This window comes from Cygnus atratus, chromosome 1, assembly GCF_013377495.2.
Source record: "Cygnus atratus isolate AKBS03 ecotype Queensland, Australia chromosome 1, CAtr_DNAZoo_HiC_assembly, whole genome shotgun sequence".
Lineage (NCBI taxonomy): Eukaryota > Metazoa > Chordata > Aves > Anseriformes > Anatidae > Cygnus > Cygnus atratus.
In genome coordinates, this window is record NC_066362.1 from 14,415,548 (window position 1) to 14,435,688 (window position 20,141).

At 39.2% G+C, this 20,141-nt stretch overlaps 1 protein-coding gene across 10 annotated transcripts in view; it reads right to left on the reverse strand.

The window, feature by feature from the left end:
- The window catches only part of ATXN7L1 (ataxin 7 like 1), a 115,152-nt gene that overhangs the window by 2,128 nt on the left and 92,883 nt on the right, over positions 1-20,141 (reverse strand). For 5 of the 10 annotated variants that reach the window (XM_035549408.2, XM_035549411.2, XM_050708382.1 and 2 more), the window contains 7 exons: positions 16,790-16,872; positions 15,673-15,929; positions 13,142-13,334; positions 11,821-11,942; positions 8,486-9,431; positions 4,385-4,459; positions 21-521 (listed from right to left, as the gene is read on the reverse strand). In XM_035549408.2, the coding sequence (XP_035405301.1) occupies positions 480-521; positions 4,385-4,459; positions 8,486-9,431; positions 11,821-11,942; positions 13,142-13,334; positions 15,673-15,929; positions 16,790-16,872 (1,718 nt within the window). In that variant the 3' untranslated portion in view covers positions 21-479. Of the gene's footprint in view, positions 1-20; positions 522-3,712; positions 4,230-4,384; positions 4,460-8,485; positions 9,432-11,820; positions 11,943-13,141; positions 13,335-15,672; positions 15,930-16,789; positions 16,873-20,141 lie in introns of those variants that run through there. The other 5 variants (XM_035549407.2, XM_050708377.1, XM_035549413.2 and 2 more) reach the window with 2 other exon arrangements.

Genomic DNA, 20,141 nt, shown 5'->3' on the forward strand with positions numbered 1-20,141 from the left:
GAAGAGCACCAGTCAGGATTAGTCCCTAAAGTTGCAGTGCCCCAGCTGTTTGCAAATTACTAAGAAATGCACTCAATATTTATCCATAGGACAAGCTTAAATACAGAATTACTGTAATTTTTATTGAATGAAAAAATTTGGAGGTCCTTTAAATAAATTCAGATCATGATCTGGTTTTTCTCTTTTTTTTTTTTTTTTTTTTTTGGAATGTCCACTGTATTCTGGTAAGGAAACAAAGGGAGCATTGCAACGCTAACAGCTTCAAAAGGCATGAAACATAACCAAGCAGAATGCACAGATCAGTGGCAAATACAAGTGAAAAACTAAACAAATCACTATTACAGTTTTCTGTAAATTTGATTCTCTTTAAAACCACAAATTCATAAAAGGTTAAATCCATCTGCAGGACATAGAAAAGAAAAACCCTGTGGAGTAGGGCTGCTGAGAGCTAGAGATTATAGGCTGGTTCCTTTTCCTTGTTATGGAAGAGTCCTTATTCTACCAGTCCGGTTTGATGTCTTCTAAAAGAAAAACCAGAGCCAGGTTCAGAATCAGAAAATGTCTTTCAGTCCATAATACTTTAACAACGTCTGCATCTGAGAGAGAACTCAAACCATGAATCTATTTCAAGTCCGTCCCTACTTACTGATTACATTAAGACCTTTAAGAAAAGGACCTGCTTTGAATAAACTCACTATTTCCTTTTGGGACTATCTGATTTTACTAAGCTTTGGTGAACCTTATGTTCATTGATTGAATTTATCATTAGAAATAGAGAGCAGCAATTAAATAACGACTTTGAAGGATCTTTTTCCCTGCACAGCGTGTTTTCATGCATGATGAAACCCAATACAGCACACAGGTTGTCACCTTCCCTTAATAAAAAGATCTAGTTACTTAGTATCTAAAAAACACCGCATACTGAGGTCTCGAAGTATTAACACATGAAGGCACCTAAAAGCACTACGAAGAAAAAAACATTTGATTAGTTATCAACCTACAGCAAGGTTTAAACAAGGTTTAAAGTCTGGAGAAAACAAGCTTTTGATACATAGTTTGTATAAACAGGCACAACATTTGATTGTAAAACTATCATTCCATTAATGCTTTTTAATACACAAGTAGATTTTGTAAGGAAAAGTAGTGTGTTTTTTAATTAAAGCAACAACAGTTGGAAAAACAGACATGTTTTTATGTATACAGGCCCTTGTTCAGGTCTCAAATAGATGCAGCAAGGTTCACACTGAATGTGAATTGAGAACAACTTGTCTGAGTTTAAGTTGAGTTTAATGTGAAGGGGGACAGCAAAGTGGCCCACCACAGTTATCATCACAGTCTGCCAGTCCTAGGCAGGAACACCTGAGAATATAATGTGCCTCAGCAAATGGAGTAAATGACCAAAACAAACTCCTCTGGTGAAATCAGAAGAACCACGGGGCACCTTTCTCTCCATACTGGCTTTGCCCAGGAAAGAGCTCACTTTCTTCATACTGGCTTGTACGGTGCTGTGCTTTGGATTTGTAAGGAAAACAGTGCTGACAACACAGCGATGTTCCTGCTGTCACCGAGCAGCGCTCACACAGCATCAGAGCCCTTCCTGCTTCCCACGCTGCCTGGCCAGCACATAGCTTGGGGGTGCACAAGAACGTGGCAGGGGACACAGCCAGGCCAGCTGCCCCTGACAAACCGCAGGGTTATGCCACACCATGTGGCGTCACGAGCAGCAATAAAACCCGGGAGGAGGAGGACGGCAGGACACTTAAAATTATGGCACTTGTCTTCCCAAGCAACTGTTATGCATGATGAGGCCTGCCTTCCTGGGAATGGCTGGGCATCCCTCTGCTGATGGGATGCAGGGAACGAATTCTTATCTTGCTTTGCTTGTGTGTGCAGCTTTTGGTTTACCTATTCAACTGTCTTAATATCAACCCCCAAGTTTTCTCACTTTTTACCCTTCCGATTCTCTCCCCCACCTCACTGAGGGAGAGCAAGCAAGTGGCTGCACGGGGCTTAGCTGCCCACCGGGGTTAGCCTGCAACAACATCTCAGCAATAATGGAAAAGCCCTGGTTACTGGTGGCAGCTGGCTTTCACAGCACTACCACGTCCTCTCAGCTTTGACTGGATACCTCCAGAAGCTGAGCGAGGAAGCCAATTTTCTTAGCATGACGGCACACCGGCAATCACAGGTTCAAAGGAGACTGGTTTTAGGGCCTGCTGCAATTTTCTGAACGCTTCATTTTCACAGTCACTCTCCCTTCTCTTGAGAAACAGCCGCCTTCCTCCCTCCTAACTCCCCACTCTGCTCCAGCAGACAACTCTGACAAATTTCCTGACCAATTAACACAGTGGAGGAAGTCCAGAGGAGCTGCTCTATACTCGTATTTAGCTTGATGGCTGCAATTCTATTTCAAACTGAATTGTTCCAATTCTGCTTTTCAGGCTTGTATTCATGAAAACTTGCCTGTTTTTTCCAACTGTAAAACCCAGAGTGGTAACATACATCACCTCTGCCTACAGCCTTGCCTTGGACTCCCTCTCATGGTTATAACAATACTAATATTAAGAGCAAGAGAGCTCTGGATCCCCCAGTAATAACTTGACTGCCACGGCATACACTTGGAGATCCACTTATTGATACCTAATTGATAACACCTTTATAAAGAGATATTACCGCATGCCTTAGGACTAAGAGTTTGTTTAGAGACTATTCAGTTGCCAGACTGGAGATGAAAGCTGTCAGCAAAGCAGCTCAGATTGATTTTGACAGTGGCAAGCATCTCTTAGGTAGGTAGTCATTATTCATGGTTCCAAACACTAAAATCCCGTGTCAGAGTTAACACAAAAAAAACCCTACAAACAAGCAACAAAATGTTCCATAACGCTTAATATACATCTTCATTTTCTTTTGTATTTCTATCCTGAGCTCCATACTCAGTTACTAAATTGACAGAAATGTATTTTTAACAATCAAGAGTCTGTGGGGCTTAGAACAAGCAAACACTTCTGGTTTTGATAAAGTCATGGAAACAGACAGCTGAAAAGCTCAGCAATAGCCTCTGTTTATATACGTCTGCCACAAAATTGATGTCTTGTCCTGCTAGGTTTTCCCCATGGGATCTAGGCAACAGATCCCAACAAGCTTTGCTCCTCTGGTAGTGTGCATTTTATGTAAGACAGGAGGAGGAGGTTAAAGCAGAAAGTTTTACACTTCAGAAGAGCTTTATCACGTTTGTCACTGGCAGTCGGATGGCAGTGTCTGACAGCAAAATGCCAGCCCCTACAAGTGCTTCGCTACGAAGAAACTTTCCACTTATTTCCCTTCAGCGTAGTTCTGGCCTATGTACACTCCTTTGCACTCAGTACCAAGGGGGTTGTTTTACCATTTGACAGTTCATTTTGGGATGCGAGTGACTCAGAATATGCTTTAATGATGAGACAGTTGTGGGTTTTCTTCACTACAATAACCACAATTCTTTTGCTGCATTTACATAGCAGAAACTAAGTAGCACAGCCATTTGGAGTAACTGCTGTGCCAGACCACGTAACGGGATTCTAATACTGACTGGTCACACAGAAAGATCTGCTGGAGTTTTTGTTTACTTGTGACTACAACTTGGTGAGGTGGAAACCTTTTTCACACCAAGGATCTTGATAATGAATTCTTGAGAAATTACCCAGCTTGGAGAGTCAAACAGTACGGGCCACAATGAAAAAATTAATTAGTCTATCAGTCCTCTGGCCAGGTGAGGGCTGGGTGACAGGTCCAACACCTGTACTCACAAAGGGGCCGAATTACAGAATTTACCATTATCTGACTAGCAGTCTCTGTGATAAACAGGCATGGCGTGAGTGCTGAGGATTTCATACACTCTAGGAGGAATTCAGATTATGCTTTCAGATTACTTTCTCTGAACAGCCGAGCCTTCTGTCTTCTCTGTCCTGTTTCTGTCCTTCCCTTGCTGCTTTCAGTTTTTGCCTATTTTTAAATGCTCGCTCTTCTGTGCCAGTTTGGGGACCTTGCCATGCCACCTCGCTCAGCAGCGGAAGTTGGATAGAAAAGATACGTTGGCTTAGCTGGATCCCATGGAGACACAGATTCTGCTGCTGCTGAGTTTGTATCACCAGAGCAACAGCCAGTGGGCATCGCATAAGCCAACCTGAACCACAGCATAGGTGGTGAAAAACAAGCAGAAAACTTGTTATTCATAAATCTCAGAGGAAAACATCCTAAATGAGAGGAAAAAAATCTATTAGTTCACTGAAAGAAAGCTTCCATAAAGAACTGTATTCATGAAGAAATTTTATTTTAAGGTTTTACAATATTAAATATTTCAAAAACCATTTATACACTATTTAAGTGTAATTTTTTAAAAGCAACTTACTTGTCTGTTGTGTACTGGGTTTGATGTACTCGAAGGACTGGACTGTGACAAAGCTACACTGCTATTTTTTCCAATCTGAAAGACATTAATTGAGCAGCATTGAGAGTATTTGTCAGTGGAACGCAGATGCTGGTAATGGCCTTCCTTTTCCTGAATAAAGTGGCACTAATTGCTTTGCATTTGGAACACAGGTATTTTGCTATTGTAAAAAACCCAACAACAATTTCAGATAGAATTGTAATTACCTTTCAGAGACTGTATTTTAAACAAACACATTTTAAAAGGCACATAAATACTACTACAGGTAGGAAAACAACAGTAAGAAATGGCTTCTGGTGGAATTTAGGTTGTAAAACCCCACCTCTCTAGACTGGAGCACTCGTCTGTGACTGAACTCGCTTGGTGCAGCTCAGCCAGTGCACAGAGCACTCAGGGTCACTCCTCCCTTGCCCTTGGGACCTTGCCCACTGCTTGGGGTTCCCAGGTTTAATGCAACTGCCAAGCACCGTAGCATGCCCTAAGCTATTCCATTTTTTTCCATAGAGAGTCTTCATTTATCACTGCTCCATAAAGCAAATACTAACCAGTAGAATCAACCTCTGGAGGTTTAATTTTCCAGTTGTATAAATTTACTGGGTCAGAGAATGTCTTTGGGAACGAGTACACATTTAATGGTATGTGTACATTGATTTTAAAAGTACTGCATTAAAACACTGTGATATGCAATCTGTGTATTTCAATCCTCAAAAGGTTACGGCACTCTGCAAGAGCAGTCTGCCTTATGTTTTCTGCAGTGCCCCATAAACATATGGTAGATATTGTTGCTATAAAAAACGGGAGAGCTGTTGGATCAAAGGAGCAACTCTCCACAGGTTACAAGGCTGGTAACAATTAACCACAGACCCCTGGTTACAAAATGGCAGAGGACTGGATCTGAACAGTTATCCACATGATCAAGGGACTTCTGGTAACATCAGCTCTAATCGGCTGATGGAGAAGCAGCAAGGACCTGTCTTCTAAATGCAATGAGAAATGACGCGGCGAGTTTCCTACTGGATACGTGGGACTCAGACAATGGCTGGCAGGGCTTTCACCAGCATCAGCATTTTCTCCTTCCCTTCTGCAACACCATTTCTTATTTTGCCATTTCATGTATATACTGTGAAGTAGCCTTTGTCTCTGTATACATATCCGCCCTTTCTCACAGAGACTCTCAGTTTTCTCTATTCACATCCTATCCAGAAGAAATGTTTAATGTTTTTATTTACAGCCAGTTCTGAAGGCAGTTCCCATGGCACACAAACATTAAAAGGGCAGGCCTCTGCCTACCCTGCTCCCTCTCAGCTTGCTGTTTTGCATGTCACAGCTGTTCTTCTCCAGGCAGCACTGTGCTGTATCAAGCTTTTCTTCAATATGCAAATCTTGGACAAAGATACGCAGCCTTGTAAAATCTTTCTGAGCCATTCAGAATGCCGTGGCAAACCTGCAAACCTTTCTCCTCTACATCCACCATGGCAACATTCATGAAACTCTTGCACAACAAAATGCAAATATATCTCCATCTTCTGAATGACAAAAATAGCCACTGAGAAATCGACTTGCTGGGATCCTAGAATCATGAGAGGGAGCACAACACGCCTTTCAGGCTTTCCTTCATTCTGTGCTCCTACGACTATTGGATTGACTCCCTGCACAACGCAAGGCGAGGAGCAGCACAGCTGCAGCCCTGCGGTCTGCGTCGAGCTGCCTCACCATCGCGTCTGAACTCGGAGCTGGAAAGGCAGCGCTCCACAACTGAAGGGTGATGCAGACAGGCTGAACAGCTACAACACTTGGTGAAAATAAAGAAAGATTGCCAATTGTGTTGGGTCTTTAACGATGGGAACATTTTGAAAGCATTAGGGTCAGGCCAGGAGTCAGATTCTTTTTTTCTTTATCAGTACACTGCAAAACCAAACAGTTAACACTTTCAGTCACCGCCTGTCTGGGCCAGACTTGAATACAAAAAAAAAATCCAGACCCTATCACCAGTCCCTTGAGCTTCTTCCTGTGTTCTTACTCTCTTAATTTGATTTGCCTTATTATAACAGGGAACAGGAGTATGATTTTAAGTAATACTGCGTTTTTTTTTGTGGAATTTTTACTGTGACTGCATTTCTGGAACACAGCAAGTCAAAACAGCAGAGCTTAAAAGGGATTTCAAGTATTGTATTCTCTAGAGTTTTAATATTCACACGTACAGGACATGATATTATGAGACACATGTACTTAAGCAGATACAAGTGTCATTTGTTTATAGCACAAATAATAAGTAGGAAGAATCCATTTTGTATAGAGCACAATTCAGTATCCTTCTCACAAAGTCACCAGCTGTGAGCCAGGCATCTAAAACACAATCAACTTCACTTTACCTCCTATATTTGATTGCTGGTGTAGCTCCAAAGACAGCAGTATGAGAGGAAAGGGATGGTTTCTACATACATACACACACACACATCTATACAACTGTATGTGTATGCACATATCCATATGTATGCAAAAACATTCTGTTTAAAAATCTGCATATCATCACACATTACATATATTTAACATTTCCTTAAGGAAAAGTTATTAGTGTGAATTACTCGCACATTAACATGCATTCAGAGAAGACCTCTGATTGATTCTTTCTGGTTTCTTTGCTTCCATTACTATGCAACATGCTGAAACACATCACACACTGGAACAGGAATGTCCCACAGGAACAGATGCAATCACTAAGAGAATGAGAATTTGAACTTGGGACCTCCTTATATCTCTTTATATTGCATGTATCTGTAGGGCTTCTTCAGACCACAGCAGCTACAGATTATGTAACATGAGTAGTTGATACAATCCATTTCCTATTACCAACAGTAGTACCAAGCTAACAATCTGTACTTACTTTGTCTTCCCATTTGAGATACTCTATCTTGGGGCAATTTAATCTTTTTGACACCCTCATTCTGTCTGCTATAGCAGTTTTTCACGAACTACTGAACTACTCAAATGATGTTTGCTCATTCCCTTCTTGCACACCCATTTCTGTCTGCTATTACCTGTGAATTGCCTTGCCCAAGATGTTACCCTCTCCAGTTCCGAGTTCCACTTTACGTACAACATCTTCAGGAAATGAGCTTCACAACAGTTCAGAAACAAACCAACCAAAAATTGTCCTAAGGTACCTCATGCGCTATTTCTCAGGTATTCTGTTCTCTGTTTCTGTCTTTCAGAGGCCAGGACCGAGCTTTGTTTTCTGTGCACTGCACAGCATTGCACGTAATAGCAAAATTAAACAGTACATCATTTTAAAGATAGTATTGGCAGCTTTTCCAGCAAAATTTAATTCATATACTTCCATCCTTATACAGCATCAATGAAAGAAAAGTCAAAGCTCTACTGTTAGTGACAATGAAGGCTGAGTTTGTACCCTTATCTGTTGTACTGACTTCCATATTCTGAACACACGCACACACTAAAAAAAGATAACTAAATGTCCATTAAAGGTCATCTGGTTAAGAGCTTAATTTCTTAATTCTCCCAGTTTCAAACAGGAAACAGCATCTGAGGTCACGCGTCTCAGATTTCCCCCACAGGAAAAGGTAGATGTAAGCATTTTGCGTAAAACAAATGAGGTGACTCACATTAACATTAAAAGATGAATCAGCAACAAGTTCAGGAAAATTAAAAGCTGAAATGCTGACTCTTACCTTCCTGCTTTAAATGAGATACAATTTATTTCAGAGAGATGGGAATTAAAATCAGAAATTGGTTCCTAAAACTTATTTATCCGTTTTGGACATTCAGTTTTACTTCAAAAATACAAATAGCTACTTCAGTGATTGAATAAAAATTCTGATTAAAATACCTTAAAAAGTAAAAAAACACAACGACTTCCCCCACCAGCATGTTTCTGTGATTGGTACAAACCAAATACAAATACAGTTCTGTATTAACCTAGAAAACACACTGTTCGATGGAAAACAATCTGAAGTGCACGTTTATTTTCTTTTTCGTAATGCATGGAATATTTCAAGTAAGTCAACCACGACCTTCAAAAAAATAACTGGAAGAGTCCCTTACCTGTCGAGAGATGGAGCTGCTTGTAGGATCTGGCACCGCAGAAATAAGGTTGGCAGTGCTCTTTCTATGAACACTATTCATACCAGGCATTTTAGTGATTTTACAGGCTTTGCTACTAGAACTAGAGTTTTTACGTTTTTTTCCTTCTGATTTGTCGAAAGAAAGGGGTAGAGAAGACACTGCATTGTGTGCTCCCAGGGAGTGGTCCCCTGAGTGGTGCACAAGAGAAGATACAGACAGATTAGAGGAGTCAATACTGCTTACTACCATGCTCATGTGTTTCACTGAGTCTGTTGAACTACTTGATAATGAAGTCCGTCCTGAGGGCTCCGATTTGGCACTGAGTGGGCTTGTTCCGTTATTTGTATTGTGCACAGACATGCTGTTATAGGAAGATGTAGCCTGATAGGAGTTCAAAGTTGAACTGGGGTTCAGGACACAGTTCTTTTTGTGGGACCCTGAAAATGAAGACGAGGAAGATGTCTGCAAAGATAATGAGGACGATGATGACGACGACGACTGCGGCTTCTTCTTTTTGTTACTTGAAGACTCATCGCTACGAGATGACAGGTCTTTTACTTTTGAGGATTTGCTGGTTTTTGTTTTGGATGGCTTGTGGGATGGGGAAGGGATGACTGCTGGCACTGGTGACACAGCTGATGGCGCCTTAAAGGTTGAGTCCATGATACTTAGGCTCGCAGCCACATGAGGAAAAGCTGTAGTGTGTGACATAATGGAATTCGTATCTGATGTTGTCACAAAGGCTGCGTTTGATAACATGGCTGATGTCATTATGTAAGAAGAAGTGATTCTTGAACTGATAGGTGTTGAAGGAATATACACGGCGCTGGGGTTGCTGAAAGGTTGTAAGACTGATGCGGGAAAAGGAGTGGAGACGTGTGCTGCTGGAGAAGGCATGGGGCTGTCTGCCGCAGGAGGAATTTTCCTAAACAGAACAGAAAAGGAGATTCAGATACATTCAAGTAATTCCATCTGAACAATGCAGGTAGGAAATGACTCCCGGGAAGGAAAATTTTATTTAAAAAGGCATTTTAGTTTTGATTCCTGTTCTACCATCAGACACTTTTTAATATTCACAGTTCAAAATAAGTTCTACATTCTACAACAGCTTAAAAATGCTTTTACTTCTAATGTTTTTTCTTTTTAAACATAAAATTCCATTTTAAGGTACTCTTATTAAGTTATGTGTGATTTAATACAAACAGCAAAAACCTACCACAAAGCATGTGTGTTTTAATATTGTAAGGATTCAGGAAAACTGAATTGTGAAGTGTATTTTCATCTGAAATGAATTTTCAAACAGGACACATTAATTCTATGAAGGCAGAGGAGACCTAGCAGAAGAAGATTAGACGTAGCCTGACAGAAGTTCAAAGTTGAACTAGGGCAGGTAAAGAATTACGCAGTGTAACTTTCCATACAAAATTCTGCCACGGCACACAACTTTGAAACTGTGCAACTCCTCTGTTATACCAGAACTGAGCTTCACTTCTGCAATGTAGCAGTTACAGGTATGATGTTACAATTAACCACTTTCTTAAAAATTTCATTTCCTTTTTTCTTCACTTTACTAGAAAAAATAAAAAATGCAAATAAAATGCCTGATGATGGTACCTATAAACATGCTAGACACTATGTTTCATTCACTGCCTGTGTTTTGCCTGAAACTCCAAGTTATAGAACAGTTTCAAAATTAACCTGAACTCACAGGTCAGATTTTATGAGGGCAGTACATGAGTCAGTTTGGGGGGCAGTTGAGATTTACTTATCGCTGCGCGTAAAGAGGAAGAGGAGCAATCAGGTCATTTGGCTCATCCCTTTCTCAATGCAGTACTATTCCCAACAACTCATCTGGGAGCAGGTTAGACAGGATTAACTAGTTAATTTATTAATTGCACTGATATTGAAAAATTGACAGAGTATTAAACAATGCTTGATAAGCTCTATAACTAGCTGAATACTATTCAAAGTATAAAATATAATATTACCTGTGAAATTAGTAGAATGTGTTCAACTTCCTTTCTATTCAGCCACTGATAGCACACCTTCTATTTATCTAGTCCAGTGTTAACAAAGAAACAGGCTTCCATAATGGTGTCTTGGAAGATTATCATATGAGCTTTTCTCATTATTTGGACTAAAATTTAATTCTCAGTTTAATCCTATTTTTATCATTAGAACAAACAAAGCCAATAAATAATGGATTTTAATTTTCCTATTTATAGAAACGAAATTAGTTTTATTTGTGGAAGGTGACAGACACTAGTTAACTGCCAAATTTGCAAAGTAGAAGAGAGGAACCCGTTGTAGATCAAGCGTGACCTCTCTCTGAACAGAGATGACACTGGCCCTTTCATGGCAAACCCACCCATCTCCAAACTATGCCTCCCAGCATTGTTATCACTGAGTTACCAGGTTAGTCAGACGAGCCAAGCTTTAGTGCTTCAAAAATATATGTAAATAAAAATCAAACCTTGTTTATCTAATGGCTGGCATCCAATGAATATAACACAGTCCTGATAATAAACAGTGACATGAAACACTGCACCTTAGTGTCATTATATTGGAAGCAGAATGCATGGTCCATAGCAGAATTAAAAAAAAAATCGTATCTGCAGATCCCTTCAGTCTTTCAAATATAGCTGTATACATTGTTTTAAAAAATAGTTTGTGTTTTTTTTTTTTAAGTGCAGTCTATTTTAATGTTTTTGCACAACCTAAGCTTATAGTGATTGGAACCTTGATATGTGGCACAGAGGTGCTTCAATACTGTCATAAAGAGAAAATTAAGACCTCAAAGCCAGTGAGTTTAAAGGGCACTATGGATTAAAAATTTCTATATTCCAGCTTACACGTTAGCAAATGGGTACTGAATTCCTTATTACGCAATCCGAGTCTCACAGAGCAAAGTGTGAATAGTGATATAGTTGTGTGACACAAGTATAACAATCTAGGCCAAGTCTAACCTGTGTTATAAAACTGCATGATATCAAGATGCATCTCCAAACCCAGAAAACACTGAGCTTTAATGCACTTAAATGTTAACAGAACTAGTGAATTATTCCTCCCCAGATTTGGAGGGACTACAGAAAAGTCCTAAATTTGGGAGAAATTCACATCAGAATAGGAGATTGTTCTGTTGTGCTGCATGTTCCTTAAAGGAGAAGAGAAAATTTTTACTGGCATGGGCATATTACTGACATGACTTAATGCAGAAGTAATTTTAAAAACAATTCCCAGTGGAGAGTTTAATTTAGTAGTTGTACAGAATTACAAATGTTGAACTACCCACCAAGTGTAAAACTCCCACTTACTTCCACATCTGTGAATTCAAGTGTTTTTCTACCATGGAGTTTAGTGCGAATCGAAAATGGTCCCATCTTCTGTCAAAGACGTAGTACCCTCTTCCCATTAAGCGACTACCATATGAACAAAACTGCAAGAAAAGGTATTTCAATGTTGTTTATAGAAAAATGTTTCTACATTATGAAAGAATGATCATTTTTACATCAAGTAACATCTTTGTAATTTGTATCATGAACACCTTTAAAAGGGTATTTCTCACTATCTGAACCACAATTATTATTTAGCATGATGTATGAAATCTGCGTCTGACTTTTCAGCTTAGTGTAAAGTACACTTCATACTCCACTAACAATTCAGTTTACTATCAGGTAAAGAACAGGGGAAGAATATAAATGCTGAGGTACTGCTAAGGAAGTAATTCTGGCTAGTAATACAGGTGGTCTGACATTAGAAAGTTCTCCTTTGCTCTAAGAACCATAGACAATCCTATAGTTATCCCAGTGTTAATTTTATTCTGTGTATCACGTGGAAAACATATAAATGAAGTCTTTGCTAATTTTATTCCTTAGCTAGATCTTTATGAGAACCAACTGCTCACAAACACGAGAGTTCTCCCCGTTTCTCAGTTTCTACAATGTAAACAAATTCACACTGCAAATCTAATGACACAAGGTTGCACTTTATTACTTACAATAAAATTTGTCACTAGCAAGGGAGAAAGACAAAAACAGCTGCCAGAGAACATTCTTCAGCCCCTGCCAGAGCTGATGGGGTATGCTGTGCTCTACTTTCCACTTTTAGATGAATGAAGCAATAGCTTCGATGTCCACGTACACTCTCACATAAATGATATTTAATTACTGCTTCACAGCAGACTACAAAGATCAACGAGCACTGTAATAGCACCTTGCTGCCACATGATTTGCAGAGCTATAACCAACTGCAAGGGAGTTTCATAAGAACTATGACAACAAAGACAAATTATCTGTTCATGTCACATTTAAAACACTGCAGCTTTTCTCTACAGTTTAGCAGAACTATACCTGATTTACAGACTACTGAGAATATCTAAACCCAGAACTTCTTACTTTCTACTGCTCGTCCTGTCCTGCAACCTAACGATGTTTGTCACATGCAGCAAACAGTCTTCTCCTCCTACCTTTTCCCATTCTGACCATAGTTTTCTGCCAAATGTATTTGTTCTCTTTAGAATGCAGACTTTGCAATGTAATTCTCTCATTCCTTACGTTTTTACTGAAGTACATCTTTTTCTCCCCTCTTTTAACGACTTAAGAATAACAGCAAGGCATGCCAGAGAGAGACACATACCCCAAGAGGTCTGGGATGGTGTCCAGAAAAATGACAGTCTAATTTCTCAGATTCTTCAGCTCCATCTGCTTCTCCTTCATCACTGGACAATCTACTGGTTAGATCTCCTCCCATGGAAGGCAGTGGCAGTTCTGGTACGTACCCACTGTGGTTTGAAGAACTGTTGCTGTTTATGCTATTTGCAGATGATGGTCTAGAAGGAGAACAGACATTTATATCATCAGTGTTCAACAGCTCCGGAAACCCACCTGCCAGAGTAACGCTTCCAAGTAAATTATACCTGAAACGATCACGTCAAGAAGGACAGTAAAAGATAAAGAATACCTGACACTTGGCCTTGTCAAAAATATATCAGGGGTTATCACCAGGTTACCATTAACAGAAGCTCCTATGTGTTGCCTGAAATTTTAAATTTGCCGTGAAGTTGAGTTTAAGATCTTGAGGGAGGCAAAGTGTATTAAATATGCAAACAAAACCAGATGTGTGAAATCTTCTTACACAACACCGTAACTCTACTACTTGATTAATCCCAAGTGTCCAGTTATGCTGAAATTAGCATACTACATATAAACACGAGTGTTTAGCTTACTCCCTGCACAGCTGGTTTAGTAAGTGCAGTAACTGGGAGGACCTCTTACATCATGGAGGTTTTCTTTACCTCTGTCTAAAATCCAGGAAAACAAAGTGGGAAAGCGTTTACACCACAGGGCACAACATCATCTTCCCCTTCAAATTAACTTGGACACAAACCAGATTTGAAGGTAGGTAGGTAGGGTGTGTGTATGTATGTGTGTGTGTGTGTGCAGGTGTGTGTAAAGGATTGTCAATTACAGTTTATGCAACCAAGTGCATATCTGTGTGTGTGTGTGTGTGTGTAACTCTGAGGTTGGAAGAGATGTTCACACTGAGCAAAATCAGAAGAAAAGCAAGCTATCCAGCCAGCCTTCTTCAACCTATTGAATTTATGCTATCAGCCACTACAACTGCAGACAGGCGCTCTCTTCTGAACCGAGCAGGGTTTGCTTGACAATGTCCATCAGGTGGAAGCTGCTGCTGCAGTTACTGTTGGACGGAATTCATTGTGCGAGTGCTCTTTAGCCTTCGGGAACAGCTGGCCAGGTCAAGCCAAGTCACTTTCAGTGAAACCAGAAAATTTTGCCTCAGCAGAGCAGGCAGCACTCACATAACCCTTGCCAGCACCAGAGCAGCAGGCTTGCTGACTCCCAGCAGAGAGGTAGCAAGGCTTTTCCCTGGCACAGCTGCTTGCAAAAACAGAAAAGATGACACAACAGAGAAGCTGTAGCAGAAACAGAAGTATAAATTGTACAAACACAATGCGTGACTGCTAAAATCCTTCTCCTCGTGTACCACTACCTTTCTTTGCAGTTTCTTCAGCTGACTCTCACTGAATCACATCCCAGTTTTGTTTCTGAAACACCTACTAAAAAACTGTCTGCCTGTCCCTTTGTGCTCCTCTTCATGTGTGGATGGTGTAAGGTCACTCTTTTAACAGAAATTATGCAGAGTTCTCACCAATTTACCTATGTGTATTCTTTCATTCACTCAAAGCCCTGTCAGACCCACCTATGTCATTGTAGGAACAAAGTTTCATTATGACATGATGAACGCAGAGAAAATATAGGAAATGTCTGTTTTTAAAACTCGAGATAGCAAGTACGACTAAATATCACTTGGAAATATGGACTTTGTACAAAAGCCCCAAAACGGGCACCCAATCCTGACCGAGGCTTCTGCAAAAAAATGAAATATGAAACAAAACCAACGATCTTAGCTCCACCTATCCCAGCCAAAATGAGTACCAAAAAAACTCTCCAAAAACAAGCAGCCAACCAAAGCACATGGGAAAGTTTGCCAGAGGGTAAGGAGAATTCAGTAGCTCCAATACCTCACAGTAGTTTTTCTAATGGGACATTTTTTTAAAGTTTACACTGTCTTTCTGAAGCTTGTTTTTGTCATTTATATGAAAAAATCTTCAAAATGAGGAAAGAGGTGCTACAGGCAGTTTCAAATCTCAAGTTTTAAGAATTAGCTGCTTATACCGTCATTTACATGAAATCATACCTTTCTTTAAAAGACATTCCATTGATGTAATCGGTGAACTATTCGCCAAGAAAATTTCTATGTAAATGTGTTGAATTTTGCCTGCAGTACCCCAATACATCTAAATATATTTTTATTTCCAAACATGTCAGAAACTGTCCTGATTATTACTGGCCATTTTATACAAAAAATGCTGCTAGTCCAAGATCCAGAGCAGAGGATGGACACCACTCCTTACCCCGTGCCCAACCAGACAACAGGCTGCCGTGGGCAGATTGGGTTAATATAAGCATACTTTATTTTTATTTTATTTTATTTTTTTACTACTAAGGGAAATTCTTACAATTAATGTATGTTTTATCATTCAATAGCCCAAATACCAAATATTTATAAAATAAACCATATAAAAGACTAGTACATTTCTAACAGCAACTTCAGAATGCAGCACTTCACACTGGAGAATTGCTTACCTCGGAAGTACAGAATTTGGTGGTCTAGATTTTGCAGGAGATGTGACTTTAGATTCTTGCCCAGAGTTCACTGAGGATCCTGACAGAGAGTCTTGTGCTGGTGTGGGCTGGCTCTGATAGCTTTCCCTTGCAGACGGTGGATGCTCTTTGTCTTTTGCAACTTCTTTTTCCCTGGATCGAGCTTTGTGTTCAGCTAGAAGGATGTCAAACTGTTTTTTACGGCCTGGAACTGCTCGTCGATGATTAAGTGAATGAGTCTAAAAATAGGGTGGTTAAAAAGCATTTGTGTGTGCATGACATTGTTTATGAGTCCTCTATACTTCCGATACACCACAACTCTCTACAAGATAAAAATCTACTGCAAACAACTTTAGCCACAGTTATGGAAATAAAGCTGTTATTCCACATTATCTTTGATAAATTATGAAGCAATTCTTAAGAAATGCCACATCAAGGCTAAAACTACTCCTGCAACAATCTTCGTAATAGACTCTATTGACTTCCCTTTTCCAGCACAGAAAGCATAATTCCAATAATTGTAAAATATTAAGAAGTAACGTCACCGCAGCTCTTAACTTACAATGAAAAACTGATTTCATTGGATTGAAAAATGTGAATACATTTTTAAGCAAATGTAATTGATTGTCTATACCAACAGGCAGCATATACACATACAAATGTTCATTATCAACATTCTACTTTGTTGCTAGTTTTTAACGAGACTTATTATTACCAGAAGTCAGCCTCCATGTAATTTGTTACATGAAAATCATGTTATATTTTCACTAAAAAGTGACTATACTTCAACATTTTTGCATACGTGAACTAAGAAAAGGAGTATTTAAAATAACTCCTGTGCTCCTACATGAAACATTAATGCTTTTTTCATAACGAGATGACAAGGAAAAAAACCAAACATCTTTCTAGAAACATCAGTAGAATAATGCAGATGCTCTGATTCAAAGAAACAGAATTACTCAAAAGAATTACCTGAAAACAGCGTCTGAATACCATACCCATTGTCTGTAAGACAGGAGCAGGTATGACCTCTCAAACTACTGTGGTAGGATTTAAACTATAACAAAGCATCTGATATTTTATCTTCTAAGAAAAATACCTTGCAGGTGAGCGATCTTGTGCAAGGTTTCTTTGTTTCAGGATCCAGTACTCCACAGTGTTTATTTGGGTCAAATTCTCTTTCTGTTTGATGAGGGTGGAGGAAAAAAGGAGAAAAAAGCAGATTATTTCAGGAATTTTAACCAGAGCAACCATATTTGCTGGATTTCAATCACAGACTTCACAGGAGTAAGTCTACTTACAAAGCTCTATTCAACAGAGCGGTCTAAACACGGGACCAAGCCAAATACTGGTGAGTTCAGTTCCCTCTCTAACACTGTCTGCCTGTGAGGCCACGAAATACAGCACTTCCAAATCTAGCCTTTGAGATTGACTCCGACACACTCTTCAGACACATACAGATGAAATACCGTAAGTGCTTTACACATTACTTTGACATACTCAGAAAGCCTGAAAAACAACCAGAGCTGTCTAAAATGTAAACACAAGATTACTGGTGACATTTTAAAAACAAAATTTATCCAAATCTGTCTCATTTTCAGGAAGTGTAAAAAAAAAAAATTAGCGTATGTTAGTTCTTATTTCCCTAAGTCAACGGAGGAATGGAGCTTAAAGTTTGCAGAGGTTATGAAAAAAAAGTATCATTTGAGTTCTACTGATGATTAACATTAGACGTGCATTTAATATTTAATGTGCTATATTTGCATATTTCGTTGTCATTAATATTTTAGTATTTATATACCACAGATAGCATCACCTCCTTTAAGTTGTATTAATATAATTTTACGTTTTGCACGACAGAGCTGTAACAAAACTGTAGATATAGAATTTTTATTTTATGCCATCAAGAAAACTACCATTATCTTTACATTCCTAGACATGGTGTGTTTTAATTGGCAGGCTGGTTTGCTTTTATTTGATACTGGGATATAAACTATTTGTCAAAATCATTTTAAAATATACAGCTGTGTTATATTCAGATAAAAATTAATATCCTATGCTTAAATGCAACAATTAATCCAAGTACTTAGATGTTCCTTATAAATAAACAAACAAAATCAGAGCTAAGATGAAGACAGCAATTCCCAGCTATGTTATAATGTTATGACAGCATACAGCAAGCGGAACAGCTGGAAGAAGAAATTTGAGACCAAGTAGCCTACAGAAGATCATTCTTGTCTTCCGATAGCAAAATTACTAGCGGTCATATGTATTCTAATATATATGGACTTACAAATGATAAAGCAAACATCAAATAAAAGGTTATGTTATTGGCCTACTAGCAGAGATATACCAAAAACTGAGCTTGAAAAAAATAGCTGGTACTATTTTTTGGTGAAACCTACAAAGGGTCTGAAATCTGTCACATGCAGTTGTAGACTCTGTGGCGTCTACAGCTCAACAGAAACAGTAAAGTGATCTGTGTATGACTTGATATGATAAACATTTTTTCCTATTTAATGGATGAAAATGCATGTTCAGGGGCTGAAGGAGTTAATTACTCCTAGTTTTCAAGTGTATGAGGTCTTATCTGAATCACCTGCCAAAAACCCAGAAAACAGACAAAAACCCTAAACAAACTATATGGACTTATAAACATGCCTTCTACTGAAAAATCAGTCCTGAAGGCAGTGACAGGCCTGTGCAATGTATTCTGAAAGACACAAAATTGGGCTGTTTTGGACCAACATGGAAACATACTGCAAAAATCAAGCGTTTTGGGAACAGCCAGACTGCAATTTGTATCCTGACCAAGCAAGACTTTTGGGATTGAGCGTAGGAAAGACAGCTTTCAGGAAACCATACAGAGGTAAAAGCTAAGCTTGTAATGAACTACAAGCAGAAGAAGTGGAAGCCTCTGCCACCTACTGATCAGCAAAATAACGTGCTTTCTCTGAAGAATAGAAAATACTAAACAGGAAACCACTTCCCCTGGCTGAAGCTTATGTGGCTGCTCCCGAGGAGTCATGAACGTGAAAACTAGTTACAGATACACTTGGTTTGGGCAATACCTTAAATGAAGATTTTCACCTTCTTGTCAGTGATTAAATACAGCTTCTGGCTACTTTTGTATTAGGAATTCTGTAGATTCCTGTGCACATGCCCAGCTTGAGAAAGTTGTTCCTCCAGAATGGATTTCCCTTCCTAGGTTTTGGTGGCCAGAGCAATGAGCATTGTAGCTTCACCTACAGAAGGAAACTGTGCTGTTTGAAACACCACAGATATTCTTAAATAAAGTTTAAACTGGGCATCTGTATTTTTTAGTTTTACCCCAAAGAGAACAAGAACTAAAGAAAATTTAAATATGTGGGGTTGTTTTTTCCCAGTTTGCTACTAGGGAACACTGATCCACTTGTGCTGGGCAGCTACAGACTGTCTTTTGTGGGTCCATGAGCTGACTCCTCTCGCTCACCAACAGTGCTCCTGAAAAGAGGGCAGGTTCATTCATCACCCAAACAACCACCAGCTCTCAGCAAAGTAAAAAAACACAAAACAAAACACCAACCAAACAAAAATAAACCTTCAGCCACAGGAAGGGAAATGGTATGAGAGAAAGTGGAGGTTGCTAAAAAGGAAGGAAAACAGATGTAAAGCAGCCAGACCTATAAAGAGTCTTCAAAAATTAACAGCTGTACACTTGCATGGCAGAGGACAGGGAAAACTGAACCCAGGCAGCTTCTCCTTTTAATGTGAAAAGAATAAAATTTATGGCATAACTAAAACAATCATCTTCTTGACCTTCCAAGCTCTTTTTCTCAGGCTTTGTGCCCTTCAGTATGGTTAGCAGAGCGGGATCCATCAGAGTGACACACAATCTACAGACAATTCATTTGCAGGGCTCACAGAACTTCTGTTCTTTGCATCATCACTGACTTATTGCCTTGCTGCATGAATACATGGGGCAGCACAAGCAAGATTTAATGGATTTTAAATCTGATAATGATAGAGAAACTTTACTACAAGTATCAGTTTTGCGTATTTGTTAACCATATAAAAGTAAACTAATGCCTATCAGAGTGCCCAAATAGTCCTGCACAGAATCCCAGCCTATTTGGAAATTTCCACCACTGAAACTTTCCCTATCCTGGAAGAAATCACGAGTGATAGCTTAGAGACAGAATAATGATGGACAGTCACCTCCACACAACACGGCAAGCATGCTGAAGGAAGGCTCTACAAAAATGATTCTCCTTTATGAATATATTTCAGCAAGCACTTGCACAAAAAAGGTACAAGTATCTCCTACAGTGCTGCAGCGGTATGTGGTGACATGAAGAAAATAAGTATCAATTTCAACTACCCAAGTAAGAATCAATCTGAATTGATCGGCTAAATTAAGCCTATAGAGCGTTAAATGAAATAATGGTTTAAAAGAAACAACAAATTGGATC